Source organism: Gadus chalcogrammus, chromosome 14 (genome assembly GCF_026213295.1).
Source record: "Gadus chalcogrammus isolate NIFS_2021 chromosome 14, NIFS_Gcha_1.0, whole genome shotgun sequence".
In the NCBI taxonomy this organism is placed as follows: domain Eukaryota; kingdom Metazoa; phylum Chordata; class Actinopteri; order Gadiformes; family Gadidae; genus Gadus; species Gadus chalcogrammus.
In genome coordinates this window covers 25,950,152-25,970,312 of record NC_079425.1, presented here as the reverse complement: position 1 = coordinate 25,970,312, position 20,161 = coordinate 25,950,152, and the positions used below count along the sequence as shown (strand labels likewise).

Genomic DNA, 20,161 nt, shown 5'->3' with positions numbered 1-20,161 from the left:
GGCGGCAGCTCAGCTCCGGGAGTACAATGTCTTTCTCTGCCGGACTGCTTCAGCGGAAGAAGATTCGGCTGCAGTCCGGAGAAGGAGACATGGAGGAGAAATGGATTGTATTCCCGGAGCTGAGCTGCCGGACTGCCGGCGAGCTACGTCCGCCGTCGAAGCCGTCTGGCCGCCGCCGAAGCCGTCCAGCCACCGCCAAAGCTTCGGCGGTGTACTCCGGGAGCTGAACTCCTGCCGAAGCGGCATTCCGGCAGCTCGAGTCCCGGAGTACAATCCCTTTCACCTCCATGTCGCGGTTCATGGACATCAGAGAGTCAAGGCCAAAGTACCTTTCCCCCAATTCTTCTCAACCATGGCCGAGATATCCCCCACTACGAGTCTTTACTTGTTGTGGAAGTAACAGAGACGTCAGACGCAGTCTTTATGATTCATAATATCATCCGAGGCGCACATAGCTTTTGGCCGTGATATTAGATATATTATATAAATACCCAAACATATTATTATACTATATTATATTATATAGATAAAGAGCTCCAGGAGTCCGCAGACGGCAACAATCCCTTCTCCTCCATGCTGTGGTTCAGTCTGACAGCTCATTGGTCAAAGGGCAGCAGATCATTTGCATTAAAGCTACAGACACCAGAAACAGCGCATTCTGAAGGGACTGAAACAGAGGGGAAAAGCGGTAGGGGAGATTTTTTTTCCTAAACGCTATTTCAAGCAAACAGCTTCAAAAACATGTTTTCTGGAACTCAAATACTATGTTTATTTGTTGGGAAAACACCATAATATGTCTCCTTTAAGTTATTAACTTGGTCCAGCGTTTATTTTCTGCACTGATCTCAAAGTTGCATGTGCAAAAAGGTGATTTGAAATATGTTCTGAAACTGTTTGTCAATCTGTGGTATGCGCGGGTACAGCAAGTGGTATCTAGGATTTTTTTCTTGAAATACACATTTACAATATTAGAAAAAATCAATGGTTAATCGAAAATGAATATGGATGAATTCTGTTCAGTAATTATTGAATTAAGGCTCGTTATTGTTTCAAACATAGTGTTGCTTTGTTCATTGTTCACTGTTCCATCATGTTTTCCATTGTACTGTTTCCCCTGGTATTTAGTGTTATGTGTGTTTGCCGTATTAACGGAGCCTCCATGCAGTAATAATTGTGTGTTAAGGGTTGTCTGTTTGCTCAGCCAATGCGTGTGTATTCATCTCTTGTTTACCGTTTGCATATGGGATGGTCCGCTTAAAGGTCTTGATGACAATTAAGTGGTTCTCCTCAAGATTAAGGCTAACAGTCTGTTATAAACTCTAACATAAGGCTCCATGGATCTGGGTCAGGGCTCCGAGTACTATTTTTAAGTGCAAGGACGTACAACATACAATAAGTGCGTACATTAAGTGCCAGGACGTACAACATACAATGAGTGTGTAAGAGGGGATTTGGGATTGGGCTAGGTGAACTCTGAACGTTTATGAATTTGTATAAGCAAACATTGAATAGTGTACCTTTTAGTTGATCATGACGTTGAGTGTGTGTGTGGGGGCGGGTCTGTGTGTCTGGTAGGTCAACATGTCTGACACAAAATGGCCCCGGGGCCGTCCGTATACCACTGATAAATGGAGCATTCCCACGCTGCAGGGACGCTTTATGGCCCCTGCCGTTCAAAGGCGGCCGTCCACATCAATGGACTCTCTGGATAGCCGTCATTACCCGAGGCTCTTCTCTGATCTGCGCTCTGCTCTAGGGGATCCGGTCCCCGTCTTTAAGCCTGACAGTTGCCACATTGCGTCGCTGAATGGGGTCCCCAGTAGCCTCAGTAGCCGCGGTGCGTCTGTGAATGGGGTCCCCAGTAGCTGCGGTGCGTCTCTGAATGGCGTCCTCCCCACGATTCTGCCAGAACCGTGGCAAGGCCCCCCCCCCCCCCACAACCTTGGATTAATCATCTTAGTTGAAGTGCTTCAACAAGTACAGAGAACCGACCGGCTGAGAAGGTTTGCCGCGGTCGTAAGCGCCGGCAACCAGACAAACCGTTTATTTGACATGTGCGTTATCCCACCTCTCACGTCTTGGCTCTAGGTTACTGTTAGTTTTGACCACCTCACTCTGTGGTCAAAGGAACCTCCATGCAGCCTCCGATGCGCAGGTTGAGCTTCAAACGTCACTCCTCCAAATCCCGGCTCCATCACGGCATTAACTTTCTCCCTGCCTCTCCTCCCTCCCCCCCCCCCCCCCTCTCTCTCTCCCCTCCTCCCCCCCGCGGTCCTCCCAGAAGACCTGGCCTCCTCCATGCTGGGGGTGCGCTCCAACATGGCGATGGCGCTGGGCCAGCAGCAGGTAGCCGGCCTGGCCCGCGCGGCCACCCTGGAGCAGCTCCGGGAGAAGCTGGAGACGGGCGGCGGCGAGGGCCCGGAGAGGAAGATGGCGCGGCTGGCTGAGGAGCAGCAGCGCCTCATGCAGCAGGCCTTCCAGCACAACCTGCTGGCCATGGCCTCACAGGTGCCCATGAACCTGCGGCTGGCAGCGCCCTCAATCACCACCAGAGGTCCGTCACGTAAGGACTCACCGCAGACACACAACAACAGACCACAGCACACCCCATACACACCGCATAACTCAACAACCCACCCCAAACACACCTCACACGTAACACACCTCAAACACACCTCAACACACAACAAGAGACAACAACCCACCCTAAACACACCTCAACAGGCAACACACCTAAAACACACCTCAGCACACGTCACACCTCAAACACACCTCAACACACAACAACAGACAACAACACAACCTAAACACATCTCAACACTCAACAACACACCCCAAACACACCTCAACACGTAACACACCTCAAACACACCTCAACACACAACCACATACCTCAAACACACCTCAACACACAACAACAGACAACAACACACCCTAAACACACCTGAACACACAACACACCTCAACACACAGCCACAGACAACAACACACCTCAACACACAAAAATACAACTACAACACACCTAAAACACACTTCAACACACCTCAGTGCACCATAACACCGCCCAATGCACCATAACACACCATTACACACTTCAACACACCATAACACACCCAGTGCCCCCCAACACACCAGATCACACCTCAATGCACCCCAACACACCAGAACCCACCTTAACACCCCCTAACCCACCTCCAAACCACCACAGCACCGCACCACGGCAACGATGCTGCACGCTGGAACCGGGTACTGGTTGACATGCAAACCAGGAGGCAAACTCACACGCGCTCGCTTGTCTCTGCAGATGAAAAGCCGCAGGACATGTCTCTGAGCATCTCGACCAACGGGAACGCCAGCATCACGGTGTCCGTGGAGGTGAACGGCACACTGTACTCAGGTTGGTACACCACTCCTAAACAACACACAACACACTCCCTCTGGTTAACACACGAGGCTCTGAACCGCTGCAGAGGACAAGCGCTCAATCGAGCTGCTTCCAGCTAACAACACCGTTATTACTTAAGTTAATATCTAGATCAAAAGTACGTATATACGCATATGAGTTTGATCTGAGTAACGGTCTGATCGTAGCTGTTCTTAACGGGACAGCAGTGGCCACTGAGCAGTCCGTCCGTGTCTCACGTGTTTTCGCCTTTCTTCAGCGATGCTGGTCTGAAGGCTCGTTCTGCGTTACGTAGTCTGACGCTGCTGTCTCCTGTCTGCTTCAGGGACACTGTTCGCCCAGAAGTCTGGGGGACCCGCGGGGCCAACCCTTTCGGCCTCTCCGGTCTCGGCTCCCGGTCCCGGGCCCAGCTCCGGCTTCGTCTTCTCTGCCCCGACGGCCCAGACACTCAGCCCGGCCTCATCCTCCTCCTCCTCCTCCAAGGGCCCTTGCTCGGCGCCGGCTGCCGGAGGGTCCCCATGACTCTGGAGGCCCTACGTACCCGTGGCCCAGGCTTCGGATCCGGGCGGAGGCCCAGCATGAATTTACAGTACATTGAGAAACCGATAGGAATCGACAAACTGTTGCACAATTACCTCATCAGCCAGTCGACCTCCTGGCCGTCCCGAACCCAGAGCCTGAGATCTGGGCTACGACGCCGCGCCCCCATGTGTACAGCATCTAACTCAGCTCACGGACACATACACACACCCATAGACACACACACACACACACACACACATAAACACACACACATACACACACCCATAGACACAAACACACACGCACACACACACACACACACACACACACACACACACACACACACACACACACACACACACACACACACACACACACACACACACACACACACACACACACACACACACACACACAGTACGCCTACACACATGTATTTGTACATGCTAAACACAATCAGAGTTCAGCCATAACCGACTGACAGGTAAACTTACTGAACTTGAAACGTTTTTATTTTCAGGACATTTGTTTTGTTTGTTGCCATTTTGATGTTTTTATTTTCTTTTTTTGGATTTTGTGTTTTTAGAATTATTATTTCATCTTTTTACATACCTCAAATCATGTTAACCTACAGCGGTTTTCCTCCCTCAGGGGCTGTAGTATATTTAACCTGAATCAACTTTATTTTTGTATTCTTTTTTGTTTTTACCTCGCTGCAATCAGGGGGTAGAGAGAGGCTGCCGGTGGGAACACACGTATAATCAACCCCTCCCCCCACCGCAGCCTCCTCCCCCCGCTATGTAGGAAGAGGGGACATGATGCTCGTAAAACCATGTTGAATACCTCATCCCCCCTCCACCCTCCCCTCTCCCCTCCCTCTCCGAGGGGTCACCGCTGTACACAAACCGTTTTCCGGGAAAGATGCATGTACCCGATACTGACCCCCCCGCTTCAGGACTCATCCGTTCCATCAGAGATGAATGGAATGGTTGAGTCTAGAAGGCCCCCCCTCCACCCCCATCCAACCCCAAACCCATCCAACCCTTCCCTGAAACAATCACACAATCTGCCTCAACTGAATCACACACCAAGTCGCCACCTGATGAGGCAGCTTCCTGTCCGAATCAGAGGAACGTCCACAGCAGGTGGAAGACACACACACACACACACACACACACACACACACACACACACACACACACACACACACACACACACACACACACACCCTCTCAGGTTTCTGTTTGCATCCCTGGGGAGACGGTGTGGAGCGTCTGCTCTCACCGCTACAGGAGCCAATGAGAAGCCCCGCTCACACACGACCACCCCCACCTCAGCGAAGCCGCATGACCTCGGACAGTCTATCCCCCCCCCCGACCCCCGGAGGGGGGCTCCACTCTCAGGGAGCACTGCGGGGGTCCCCCCGAAGGGACCCCACTTTGTCGTTTTGAAAAGAAAAGAAAAACCGAAAAAAAGAAAGAGAAAGGACGGAGATATATAATGTGAGGAGACTCATGGCTACGGAATGCACAAGTCCCTACCGACTGTTGTTCTACGATTTACCTCATCAGACTCTCTCGCCGCGGCGGGAGAGAGACCGTACATACCTCAAACCTCTGAACCTCGCCGCAACGCCAATGACACTTGACCACGGGGGGAGGGGGGGGCTGCAGGGGCGGCTGAAGACCACCGCGCCCCCCCCCCCCCCCCCCCCCCCCCCGGCCCAGGACCCCTGCCCGAGCTCATCCCCGCCTGAACGGACGAGACCCTATGTGACAGAGCACTGCTGTTGTTTTTATTTGGGGCGGGGGGGGGGGGGGGGGGGGCGCGTTCTAAACCGAACAAGGATGAATTCGCTCCCTCTCTCTGGCTTCCTTTTTATCGCTCGCCATCTTGGCTCTCTCTCTTGTCTTACTCCCTTCCTTTTTTGTTTTTCTTTGCTCTGTTGTGTTTTGATCGTTTCAGCACTCAGAGACTCGGTTGTGATCGCCGCTACCGTGGGACGCAAAACACACACATCTGTACATGAGGGGTATCAGAAACCCGCATTCTCAATGAGAACACGGTGTGACCACACAACATGCCGGTGACACAAGACCCACAGTCCCAGGGACAATGAGGCACAGAGTAATGCAAAACCCCTCCGGTTGCAGATGTGTGTGTTTTTCCCAGACGGAGGCGGTATGCTCCTCATGTGTACAATCAGCCCTGTGGAGTGGGGTGTTACCACGAGAATGTCCTGGCCGACGTGAGCTTCTAACTAGTTATTGCACAGCTAGATACCAAAGAATATTGCTATAACCTTACACAATCTAAAGGCCTGCCGAAAACAGGTGCAGGGGAGTCCTGCTTCCTGTCAGTTACAGGAAGTCTGCAGTAGAGCACGCATGTGATGACATGTGTGCTTCTCTTTATTCCCTACTCCTTTTCTAGAGATTAACTGGACAAGAATTGTAGGCAGAGTTCAGTCTTATGGAATCCATCCCTTATGATAAAAGTGACTTTCTGGGTGTCTGACCCCGTCTCCTGCAGCTTCCCCTACTGGAGGCTGCGCTCATTGCTCTATTCAAAGTATATCTATTCCAGTGTTTTTCAATATATTCCCCAGGGACTCCCATTTCCACTGCCCGTTCGTTCCCTCTCGACCCAGCATTCAACTAATCAGGTGTTAGGTGATTAGTCTTATGCATTAAATTAGATGTGCTAACTCCTAACCCCAGTGCTACGGTCGAAGGGAAAACGTGACAAGGTCAGGAAATCGTCCTCAGAAGGTGACCTACTTTCTTAAACACTGCATTTGACTCCGTCTGCGGTGCGGTCTTGCTCGACGCCCTAGGGGGATGGGGCCGGGCGTCTCAAACGTCTGTCTATCTGGGAGGCCGGGCGCCTCAAATGTTTGTCTGTCTCTCGGGGGCTGGGCGTCTCAAACGTCTGTCTGTCTCTCGGGGGCCGGGCGTCTCAAAAGTCTGTCTGTCTGTCTCTCGGGGGCCGGGCGTCTCTAGGGACCGCTGCCGTTCCGTTGGCTTGTGGCTCCAGCGCTGTAGAAAGACCCACGGCGCTGAATGTGAGCGGCGTGATTAATTGTAAAGGAAGCCTTCCAGGCCTGCCGCCGGGCTGGGGGGCGGCCTCACAGGAGGGGACAAAGGGGCACAAGTCGCTCTGGATCCACTCTCAACCACTTCTTTACTAGCTCATGGATGTAGTTGCTGCCTTAAGAGTTCACAGCGGTTGTGATCAGGCCGCTGCATTGGGCTGTGTTCCACTGCTCTGGGCTGGGGGGGGGGGGGGGGGGGGGGGGGGCGTTAGGCTGAACCCTTTTTGGGGAAGGGTTCAGTGTAACGACCACAGTCACCATTCATATTGTTGCCCTGGCAACCAAGGTTAGCTATTTATTTGTCTCTACGGATGTTTTTATAGTTGCGAGTTTAGTTTGCTCCATGATTTTATTTGGCTGTGTAACCAAAAACACGGTTTCTCTCTGCATGTGTCGGGAACCCCCTCGTTTTATTGTTATCAGTTGACATGGCGAAGACTGATAGTTGAGCCTTACTGTCTCTGTGTGTGTGTGTGTGTGTGTGTGTGTGTGTGTGTGTGTGTGTGTGTGTGTGTGTGTGTGTGTGTGTGTGTGTGTGTGTGTGTGTGTGTGTGTGTGTGTGTGTGTGTGTGTGTGTGTGTGTGTGTGTGTATGTGTGTGTCTGTGTGAACATGGTGGAGTGGGTATTTGTTGATTGTTCCGCCTTCAGCTAATAGCGGATGTAATACCAGGAGTTATGCAGCAGGGGGCAACTTCCACCAATCAGAAGGACAACGCGCACGTATTTTATTTATAACCTCGTTCTTATCCGTTAAAGGGCTCCGAGCCGCAGGTAGGAGGCGTGTGGGTTTTACCTTCTCCTCAAAGGTCCCTCAAAGGAAATAAAACAGAAAGTCTGGCGCATATTGAAACGTTCCCCTAACCTGTCGACTTCACTGTGTGTGTGTGTGTGTGTGTGTGTGTGTGTGTGTGTGTGTGTGTGTGTGTGTGTGTGTGTGTGTGTGTGTGTGTGTGTGTGTGTGTGTGTGTGTTGCTGAAGACCCCCTACCTCGTAGACCGTATTACCTCAGGGCATTGGGCTGCAGTCATGTTCTGTACATCGTGAGGCCTGTAGGCCCGAGATGCTTCATCGGTAACAAGAAATGCAGTTTTTGGCTTCAGTGTGGCATTTTTTTGAAATGATTACTATAATTTTTATTTTATTATTAGTTTGTGTGTGCGTGTGTGTGTGACCACAGCCAGCATGGCCTCATCACTCAGGAAGTGGGGACATCGGACAACGTCTGCAGTTTGTGTCTTTCGGACAATTCCGAAGTTAATTCAGTTTTAAAATTGAAAAAGAAAAAAGAAAAAAAAGGAACCTGACGTGTAAATGAGAAGAGAAGGCAGGTGCATATGCAAGTGGTTATCAAATACCTCATTAATCCATTTTATGTTGTTTTTGGCTTGTACAATGCTCCGTATATTAATTAATCTGTGGGGTTTGTGCATATTTTTGTACTGTTGTTATTATTGACATGATAATAATGATATTACTGATATTATAGTTTTTCTTTGATTTAAACGTCAAACAATATTAGGGCAAAGCACATGAATGCTTGTAAAAAAACGGTTTGTGCTGGTTTATATTGAAGAGCACTTTTCCAAAGTGGTTTTTCACACATTCTGTTTTGTTCACATTAGTAATATAAAGATATGGTTCTCAGGGCTTTTAAACTTGTATGTCATGATAAAGTTTTACTTTATATCTTACTCAAATGTGTATGACTGTTTTTATTTTCACTCAACTCGCATTTCCTAGAAGCGTCCAATATCATCCCACTGCAGACACAAATGGACGCCCAAGCCTGCAGCTGGAACCTTCTCGAAGCCTAAACGACAAGAAACAGGAATTGGCTCATCTGCCGAGAAATGAAAAAGTAAAAAAGGAAAATAGTTCCCATTCGCAGTTTAGCGTAACAAACAGCACACTCCCACTCACTGCAGAATCCGATACTTCTATGAATGCTTCCAGCTTATTCCTCACACAATCACTATGACTTCTCCATTATGCCTACATGAATCATTGTACGCAGAACTCAAATCAATATTATAATATATATTTTCATTCTACTTCATTTAAGAATGCTTGAACGTGATTGGCTGGGAGGAGGGCATTAAGCCGGCAGGTTACCCGCTCACTTGTCGGTTCTATTTGCTGATGACTATGCACAGCTCATCAAATAGTAGATCAATACGCTGCTTGTATTTTTTGGAATACTTGATTCTTATTTGCTGCAGGGTGTTTATTAATCCCTGATATATGGACACCTGCAAGTAGTCAGTCAAATTGTCTGTTCAGCCTTCAAAACCAGAGCTTTGAGAGAATTGTGAAAAATGCATTAAACTGTTATCAGAAAATGTGGTTATATGCTATAGACCCTATTGTATCTGTGGTATAAAGGCTGGGACGGATTTCAAATTATAAATATGTACACTTTATGTTGAAAGTATAGACCGTCGCGATTCCCATTGAAACGAATGGCGGGGTGATTAGTCTTCAAAACGAGAGCTGATAAATTGCGAAAAATGAATTAAACTGTAATATGGCAACCCGTTTATATGCTATAGACCCTAGAGTATCTGTAGTATAAAGGCAGGGACGAATTTCGAATTATAAATATGTACAATTCATAACGTTAGCTCTCTGGCTCATAGCTCAGCGGATTAGAATATCTCTATGCCTCGTAGGTAAGGTCCGTCCCATTTGCTGGAGGAGTGAACAACATTTCCGTTGCATAAGAACTTTACGGGAGGGTAATGATTGTGCCAGGCATTAGTCAAACCCTCAGGCGTTACCAGGGAAACTAAATTATGGCTTGTGAAAAACGTTATATTTGGATTTTATGGGCACCCAGTGCAACTTTCGAGGCTTAAAAATAAACATTCAATTTCTAGTCTTTTTTACACGTAGTAAGTTTCAATAACTCCATACCATTACATACCGACATTCAAGCAGCAAAGATGAGACGTCGTTGTGTGGTGAGAACTGATAGAAAATCGATAACAACAACAATGCCGCCATTTTCTTTATTTTTTGTAACCTACAATAAATAGAGCAGGCTTCCAGTCAATGGAAAAATGGCTTCTCCCCACCGGCGATTGTTGTTGTTTACGATTTTCTATCAGTTCTCACCACACAGCGACGTCTCATCTTTGCTCCTTTAATGTCGATATGGAATGGTATGGAGTTATTGAAACTTACTAAGTTTAAAAAAGACTAAATTGAATGTTTATTTTTCATTGAATGTTTATTTTTCATTGAATGTTTACATAAAGTTGCACTGGGTGCCTTTAAAACTCATGAAAATATAAATGAATGATCTTAATTTCTTTTCTTTAGCAAGTGACAATGGTATTTAAGCGGGATAATGCCCTTCGAGCATAAAATACGCGCGTTTTGAACATCAAAACGCGCGTAAAATACGGCGCCCAATCGCTGACCAAGACAAGCAGACCAAATCAGTTCAGCACAGATCTGCTTTGAGAATTTCTCCTCTCATTTGGCGTTAGTTGTAGCGTCATTTAGATATATATATTAGTAAATGCAAATGCAATTCTCGGCTCCCGTGGCCCATTTGATAGAGACGCTTGACCTGTAGGCAGGAGGTTGTCGGATCGACTCCATTTATTACCATATTTCTGCTTTTGTCAGATGGTCACGCTTTTATGATCGCAATGCTTTTTCGTCGGCAAGCCAGACCTCCTGTGTTATAAGTTCCAAAGACAGTGCCTTTTTAGTCAGCCAGCCAGATCATCTTGGTGTCTTGTAACGCTTTATAAGTTAATTATATTTAAATTATTATAGCCATCGAGCCTTTATTTTCGTGGAGTTATCGTTACATCCTCTCGTTCAATCGATATAAATACACAGTGGAAAGGAGTGAGAGGGAGCCACAGTTACAAAAGTGTCAAACAAGCTGTCCTCTAAATCACCATTTCCCTAGGTCTATATGTTTTCATGCCGACAAATGGTTGTAATAAAGTAACGTTGTGACCCGGCGTATATTAGACTTGTTAAATGCAGAAATGCTTGCTGGCAGTGTCTATTCAGTTTCAACACTCCAATTCCATAATTATGTTTTCATGTCGTCAAATGCTCGAAATAAAGTCAGGTTGGGACTCGACATCTACTTTACTTATACACCTCGACGCAGGTCGAGGAAATGTTTGCTGGTTGGCGTGCCACTGCTTGGATAGGGAAAAACCTACCTTTGCCATACGACTACTACATTGCTGTTACAACTGACTCGTTAGCCCCTAACCCCTAAGAAGTTAGAAAGCATTTATATTAAGATTTAATTATTAACTATAGTGATATGTCAATTAAATATGATTTGTGTTAAAACTCGGTACATTAATGAAGTGAAATAGCACCATAGACCACCATCTAGAGTTCTAAATTAAAGCACATTACTTTAACTTCTGCCACATTGCACTCTCTCCCTACAAGCTTTAAACTTGGTGTGACTCATTCCCATAGATAGGGGTACTGATTGATAGAGGTTTTGGTATAGGCCTACTATGTTATGTTTCCAATCTGATATTCACTTTGAAAACTGGTTCTCTTTAGGTAGAGATTTATTTTTTTATGTTCTAGTTGGCAAGACCAGCAGCATGAGGAGGGGCAAGGCCAGCAGCATGACACCCTCACTCAATCCACTCTGAACTTCACCCTTAACATTGAACCACCATCACCCCCTCCACCAAAATCCGTAACCTTGGAGTTATCCTGGACCCCACTCTCTCCTTCCTCCCCCATGTTAACCATATTACCAAAACTGCCTTTTTCCACCTCCGAAACATCGCCCGCCTCCGCCCCAACCTGTCAACTACCGCTGCTGTGACACTCATCCACGCTTTCATTTCATCCAGGCTTGACTACTGTAATGGTCTTCTCTACGGCATCACCAACAAAGTCCTCAAAAAACTTCAATATGTCCAGAACTCAGCTGCACGCCTCCTCACTGGTACCCGCTCCAGAGAACACATCACACCTGTCCTCCGTGAACTCCATTGGCTTCCAATTAAACACAGAATCAACTACAAAAACATACTCATCACCTACAAGGCCCTCAACAGCCTAGCCCCCCCCTACCTTGCCGACCTCCTCCATCACCACGCCCCCTCCCGATTCCTCAGGTCCATCTCTGCCAACCTGCTACAAGTTCCACGGACTAGGCGCCGGACTTGGGGTGATCGGGCCTTCTCAGTTGCTGCCCCCACCCTTTGGAATTCACTCCCCTCCCACATCAAAGTCTCTCCAACCCTCTCTTCTTTCAAATCTGCCCTCAAAACACACCTTTTCACACTAGCCTTCCCCACCTAACTACCACCTTATTCTTCATGTTTAACCTCTGTTTTTCTTTTATTCCTAGTCTGTCTTACATAGTTTTGATAGGGCAATATGTAAAGCGTCTTAGAGTACCATATTAAGCGCTATATCAATTTAATTTATTATTATTTATTATTAACATTTAAGTAAGATGTACCTTGGGGTCTCTCTCTTATCCATCAAAGGGGCTCGAAAAGGACGCATACGCTTCCACCTATGGCTCCAGCCCTTCAGGAAATGACTCAGCAAGTGCTCCATCTCGTTGCACCTGCACCCAGCGGCTCGCTTGCAAGATTTTGGCCTGAAGTTCTTCCCAGACCTACACCCTAGCCATCCAACACGCATATCTGAGAATCAGGCTTCTCTTTAATAATAACAAAAAGTTAATAGAGAAATACACATTAACTTTTTGTTATCTCATAAGCGGCGTGGTGCCGGCTCCTTTTGACCTTTTGACCCCAGACTTCAAAAACGTGGCCACAGGCCAGCTGTGTCTACACACCTTAAGCCACAAATGTACACCTCCATCCCACAAAAAATGGGGACTAGAAACTAACCTCTGTCTTATGTACATTTACTGTACTGTTGGAGGTCATGCCCCTTTTCCAGCCTTTTCGAGATAGCTAGGGATGCTAAAATGTTTACACACATTTCCCGGGGCCCCGAGAACGACATATCCGAGATTTGGAGTTCTAGCCCTTAGAGAAAAAAAGTCATTTGGACTAAGCCCCTCAGAAGTGTTACCTGCAAGACCTAATGGTTCAGAATGTGGTGGAAAAACAGTTTTTGAGATAGGAAGGTCCTACCGCCCTGAAATTTGAATACCTTATTCTAAGGCCTAACTGGGACCCCCGCACCGAAACTTGGCCCGGTCGGACCCCGAGTGCAGGAAGGGGGGGCCTGGACTTTCATAATCCTTGCTCGGTGACTGTAAAGGATGTTTGGTCGGATGTTATGACGAAGAATCATAATGTGAATGGGAATATTCTATAAATGTCTTGATATCATCTTTCGTCTCAACACTTCTGCTGCAGCCGCTTAAAGTCTCACTCCGAGAACCTTAAAATATGAATCAATCCATTAGAAGTATGAAAATATCTTCCCGGTTGCGTAACGGGGCAAACAAGGTGTCCTTTGACATCTACGTTTCGAGGCGATTGCAACAGTGCCACACATGATCATATGTGAATATGTTTCGGGGTAGTAATTAGCTGTCGATTTTGGAGGCCTTTATCAATAATGACCAGCTATAGATTTGCTTCCCGATGGAGATTTCTGACAAATTACATGTTATTTAGCATCTACACGTTAAGCTGAGTCCAATGAGATCAAGCTCGCCCTCTTGCTACACCGAGATCATGTCCTAGACCTAGGTGTACCATGTAAAATACATGTTACCATTCTCTAGAGCAGGGGTACTCAAGTAGAAATGATGAGGGGCCACAAATTTTTTTTTCAGTGACTCAAGGGGCCGGTCGGTATACGTGTGACTGAGGCCGATATATGCTCTGTTTTAAACGTAACGCGTAAGCACGTAAGATACATAACCCCCCCTTGCGCGGTAAAATATCCCCCCTTACGTGCTTAAGTGCGTCGGCCAAAATTCCTGACTATGCGACTAAAACACTACGGCCCTACGCAGCTCGCAAAGACTGTGATTGGCCAGCTAACCACATCCTTTCAGGAGTCTCACATTTCCGGTTTTACAGCATAATAGCATAACGGCATAATATAATTTTTAAAAGGCTGTGACAGAAGCGAATGAAGAATTTTGAAGAAGGAGAAGAAGAAAACACAAGAACGTATTATGATAAATATAAACAAGCCAGCGATTTCCACTTCCACGCCCACAGATTCGTTCGTTGCTCCCCCTACTGTTCTGGCGGAGAATCCCCTTGCAACTCGCGCAATCCTTAAGGAACCTTAAAGGAACCGTAAATCAAAACTTGTCTAAAACAAGTCCCTTGTGTAAATTACGTGCTTACGTCTCTGCGTCAAACGACCCTAAATCGGCCTTGACTGCTGCTGAGATGGACTGTCTGCCTCGAGTTTGGGAGGGCTGGAGCGGTCTGTGGGCTGGAGTGCTATATGTTTATCGTTGCAACCCCCAGCCTCGTATAGAGATCGCGGCGCGCGGTTTCAAAATAAGAGCGCCCAGCACGATTTTTTTTTTTTTTTTTTTTTTTTTTTTTTTTTTTTTTAATAATTAAAAAAACTTTTCAAAACAGCTCGAGGGCCATTAATAGACACCCCGCGGGCCACAAAAGGCCCGCGGGCCGCTACTTGAGTATGACTGCTCTAGAGTGTCATGCTTGGTGTCATTGGACTCAGCTCAACGTGTAGATGCTAAATAACATGTCATTTGTCACAAATTTCTATCGGGAAGCAAATCAATAGCTGCTCATTATTGATTAAGGCCTCCAATTTCGACAACTAATTACTACCATTAAACATGTTCGAATATGCTCATGTGTGGCACCGTTGCAATCGCCTGGAAGCGTAGATGTTGAAGGAACGCTCTCTTCCGCCACCGGGAAGATATTTACATGCTTCTGATTGACTAATGAATTGATTCAGCTATTCCCCCAGAAGTCTGGGGTCAAAAGGTCAAAAGGAGCCGGCACCACGCCGCTTATGAGACAAAAGTTAATGTGTATTTCTCTCATACATTTTTGTCATTATTAAAGAGAGGCCTGATTCTCAGATATGCAGGTTGGATGGCTACGGTGTAGGTCTGGGAATAACTTCAGGCCAAAATCTTGCAAGCGAGCCGCTGGGTGCAGGTGCAACGAGATGGAGCACTTGCTGAGTCATTTCCTGTAGGGCTGGAGCCACAGGTTGAAGCGTATGCGTCCTTTGAGACCCCCTTTGATATATAAGAGACCTCAAAGTAAAGCTTACTTAAATGTTGTCGACCCAGTCACCTATTGCATCACTTCCTTTAGGGCTTCGGCCTCCTAATTGATCAGACATTATAGTATAATTGAATGCCCTCTTTCATATATATAATACCTCCACCACTGGGACGTGGCAACAATTCTCCAAATCCATATGGGGAGGGGGGGTGATGCTTGTGGACAGTAGCGTTGTACACTAGACATAAATAGGAAGAAAACTCAGGAGAAGGAATGACCTCTCATAAATATTTATTTGATAAATTGTTTCAAATAACCCTGCCTCGTTAAATCAATGAGCTTGGTGTTTTGCTTTCAAAAATAGGTTATAGAAGAAGTCTAAACTGCAGAAAATAAAAACATCCAAGCTGCCTTTTAAGGATACCTTGGAATATCTGTCTATTTTTTAACCATCGGACCCTAGTTTACGACAAAAACAACACAATTTACGGCAGCTCATTTGCCGCGTGGTTTTTAGAGCCATGTAAGGATTAGAGGGGCTGGTCGATAGCAACCACCATAGCAACCATGACGGTCAAGTGACTGGATGCAGCCCCGTTGAAAAAAATAGAATACCACCCTCAGGAGATTAATGATATTTAAATGATTATGACCATGAAGTCTTTATTTGCATGGGTTTACATTTCGTTCTGTGTAGCATGGAAAAATCTGAGAAACACTCCCATTCGGAATGCATTGGTTTACATTTCTTTCTTTGGAGCACAGTTATTTTTATTTATTTTCAGTTTTTGAGGAGGTGCTTCAAAGATGCTAATTTTTCTGCAATAATCCAAAATCAAATGGAAAAACCCGTTGGCTTTTTGTCAAGGGAACCCAGGGCGACGCTCACTTCCGGGTTGGCCAATATACGTCATCCCTCCACCTCTATACTGTAATAACACATGTTGAAGTTGAATGATAATGAATGAATTTATTCTTTATTCTGCCTTAGTATTTATTTATTTATTTAGCAGCGAAATGCAGTGTGTGTGTGTGTGTGTGTGTGTGTGTGTGTGTGTGTGTGTGTGTGTGTGTGTGTGTGTGTGTGTGTGTGTGTGTGTGTGTGTGTGTGTGTGTGTGTGTGTGTGTGTGTGTGTGTGTGTGTGTGTGTGTATAACACGCTATTTTATGTTGAAATGCGACGTAATCCAGTGTTCACGAAAACGTACACTGTCAACGTATGCTTTTGGCGACTGGGTTGGCTCTCAGATATACGTGTTTCTAACTATATGATATCATTAAAAGTTACATAAAGTAACGGTTTAATAACACAAACGCAGGAAATACGTGAGCTGCTAGTTTAGCGAAAGCAGCGTCCCTAACAACCTGACGTCGTTGAAACCGGTTGAAACATGCGAGCGAGCCGATACAATCTTCCTTATAACTATAAAACTAAAGATCAGACACAAACACTGACTGAAGATTATCCAATTAAAAGGTATATTTCTCGCTAGAAATGTTATTAGAAACACGTTTAACGGTGAATCGGTCCTAAAATATAGCATTTCCCATTCAGTTAATGCTGGGTTTTGCGTATCATATGCACGCGAAATGGACGTATCCGCCCTCCACAGTAGTTAATGCTGGGTTTTGCGTATCATATGCACGCGAAATGGTAATTTGGCGTATGTACTGCACGCATTTTGAAAGTGTCAAACCGTGCGATCTGTACGCATATTGGTGAGACTGGGTTGCAACGGAACTTATAACACAGGAGGTCTGGCTTGCCGACGAAAAAGCATTGCGATCATAAAAGCGTGACCATCTGACAAAAGCAGAAATATGGTAATAAATGGATTCTATCCGACAACCTCCTGCCTACAGGTCAAGCGTCTCTATCAAATGGGCCACGGGAACCCAGAGTTGCATTCTGAGATTAAAGTCAGAATTCTTATTTCGCGTATTTTACGCGCGCTCTTGAAAGGCTTAATTGCGGCGTAAAAAGCGGCGCTTTTTTGCGCATGACGGCGTAAAATACGCAGTTTTTCTACATTTTACGGCGTATTTTACGGCGTAATGAAGGTGATACGCGTCTAAATGAAGCCGCTTTCTGGCGGGGATGGCTTGCCATACGTTGCCTGAATGAATCACTTGACTGGTCCGCGGCTCGGTGGAGAAGCTTTGAGCAAAAAAAAGAAACCGACTCAATCCATAAACCGTTGAAAAACTAAGGCAGCCTACCTAAATACCAAATCTTTGAGTGTCTCGCCCCATCCCACATAATCACCCCCTTTCAAAGTTACTCAAGCACACCCAACCACCTTGCCCGAAGCCAGGTCACCGCCTAATTATTTAAAGAAAAAAAGAAAATAACAACACACAATCGGAGCAACAACCGTGTACGGGAGTTGCGAAGAGTATTTATGTAATAAAACAAGTGTTGTGTCAAGAAGATTAGGGTAGGGGATAACACACTGACTCTCGTGCAAAAGACCGGGGTTCTAATCTCGGGACGAAGAATAGGGCATGGCAATGTTATTTATGTAGCACAATTCAGGCACAAGGCCATTCAAAGTGCTTTACTGGGGCAAGATTGAAATACACTACATATTAGAAAAGCGAATGAATAAAACATTTAAAAGCGAATGAATAGAATAAGAATAAGTCAATATGTTATAGGTTTTTATAAAATGCTGTTTCAATATCCTAGTCTACTAGCCTATTTGGACATAGGCTGGTCTATCCTTTTAAGAACAATTTAGACATCTGTATTTAGATCAATCTTTATTCGTGAAAATATCATGCTATTAAGTATTTGGGTTTGTGTGTTTGTGCGTCAAATAGTTTTCAAAGCAGGGATACGTTGAATCCACTGCAGCCTCGAACTTCGCCAGCAGAGGTCACTGTCACTGAAGCTTCGAGTAATGAACCCATTTTCGAAACACTCAACTGGTTCAATGCTTTATAAAAGCTTAATTTGCCCATCACTACAATGCGGTGTTCCCAACACAGGATGTTATATAGTAGTTCAGGTTCCCCAATGTGATTGGTTGGTATTAGGTAGTGCTTAATTTGTCAAGTGGGAGCTCCCGGAGCGCTGAGGACGAGTAGAAAAAAAGCTGGTGGGCTGGTGGGCGCTTTCGAACAACCCACACTTATTTAGTCAACATCGCAAGAAATTAGCCTACTAAAGCCTCGTGAATGGGGATGTACCCAGAAAAAATAGTAAACATATGTTGGCATGACAATTTGGCCACGTTAACAAATAGATACATATTATTAACCAGAACAATACCAGAATACCACAAAAACCATAATAATAATGGTTAATTTTGGCCTTCTTGCCCTCTTCTCCGCATCCACTTTCGCTAACTCCTCGCAGATTTATCACTCAACCGACTCGCGTCACTCCAAGTCCAACCTCTCTTGCTGCACATCTGAACAAAACACACACATGCACACAGTATTAGCCCCACACACACACACACACACACACACACACACACACACACACACACACACACACACACACACACACACACACACACACACACACACACACACACACACACACACACACACACACACACACACACACACACACACACACACACACACACACACTCCAGATCCAGCTGACGGAGCGCGCGTCAGAGCTTCCGGAGCGCGCTCCCCCTTGCTCCCCCTCAAATTAAGCACTGGGTAGAAGGCATCTTTTGTTGGTTGTTCGTGTAGCTATATTAGGCAGAATCGCCACCAGGGGGGTCTCTTTGTACACGTGCTATTTAGCTGGTTGTTAGCGTCGATTTCAATAAAGTATTGGATTCAGTCATAAGTCTGCCGTGTGCGCTTCAAGTTCTGCTTAAATAGCTTATAGCTATACTGTACAGTATTTGAAACACAACAGACAACTCGCACGTAGGCTCTTTTATTTATAACCTTGTTCTTATCCGTTAAAGGGCTCCGAGCCACAGGTAGTAGGCGTGTGGGTTTTACCTTGGGGGTGTGTTGCTGAAGACCCCCTACCTCGTATACTGTATTAGCCTACCTCAGGGCATTTGGCTGCAGTCATTTTCTGTACATCGTGAGGCCTGTAGGCCCGGGATGCTGCATCGGTAACAAGAAATGCAGTCTCCGGCTGTTTTTGGCTTCAGTGTGGAATTTTTTGGAAATTATTATTATACGTTTTATTTTATTATTAGTTTGTGTGTGCGTGTGTGTGTGAGACCCTAAACCAGCATGGCCTCATCACTCAGGAATTGGGGACATCGGACAACGTCTTCAGTTTGTGTCTTTCGGACAATTTCGAAGTTAATTCAGCTTTAAAATAAAAAAGGACAAAGCACGTGAATAGGCCTACTTGTTTTATTTTCTTGTATTTCCTAGAAGCGTCTGATATCATCCCACTGCATACACAAATGGACGCCCAAGCATGCAGCTGGAACCTTCTCATGTGAATAACAAACAGGAATTGGCTCATCCGCCGAGAAATGAAAACACGCAAATAAGAAACTAGTTCCGTTTAGCATAACAACATGTCATGCCAGTTCCATTCATTGGTATCAGAATCCGATACTTCTGTGAATGCCTCCAGCTTCTTCCTCATACCTTCACTATGACTTCTCCATTACATTAGTCATTGTACGCAGAACTCGAATCAATAATATATTTTTATATTATATATGCAGTGGCGGAGATGGGTCAGGGTGTATGGAGGTAGATTTGTGTCTTTATTATGCAATCAAAAATAATAGGTTTGAGAGCAAAACTTTCCACACTGCAATCAAAAAATAGGTTTGAGAGCAAAACTTTCCACACTGCAATCCAAAAATAGATTTGACAGCAAAACTATCGACAATGCAATCAAAATTTTTTTATTGCAAGATAAATTAATGTGATAAAAAAAATATTAATGGGAATCCAAAAGTTTTGTTTGCAAACCCGAAAGTTTTGTTTGCAAATCCAAAAGTTTTGTTTGCGAATCCAAAAGTTTT

The 20,161-nt window shown here is 45.7% G+C and overlaps 1 protein-coding gene across 3 annotated transcripts in view; it reads left to right on the top strand.

Moving 5' to 3' along the window:
* Nucleotides 1-5,560, top strand: part of LOC130402944 (AT-rich interactive domain-containing protein 3B-like) — a 59,198-nt gene extending 53,638 nt beyond the window's left edge. The window contains exons 7-9 of one of the 3 annotated variants that reach the window (XM_056607021.1): nucleotides 2,285-2,563; nucleotides 3,305-3,397; nucleotides 3,729-5,560. In XM_056607021.1, coding sequence (XP_056462996.1) covers nucleotides 2,285-2,563; nucleotides 3,305-3,397; nucleotides 3,729-3,925 — 569 coding nt within the window. In that variant the 3' untranslated portion in view covers nucleotides 3,926-5,560. Of the gene's footprint in view, nucleotides 1-2,281; nucleotides 2,564-3,304; nucleotides 3,398-3,728 lie in introns of all 3 variants that reach the window. The other 2 variants (XM_056607022.1, XM_056607020.1) reach the window with 2 other exon arrangements.
* The last annotated feature ends 14,601 nt before the right edge of the window (nucleotides 5,561-20,161 follow it).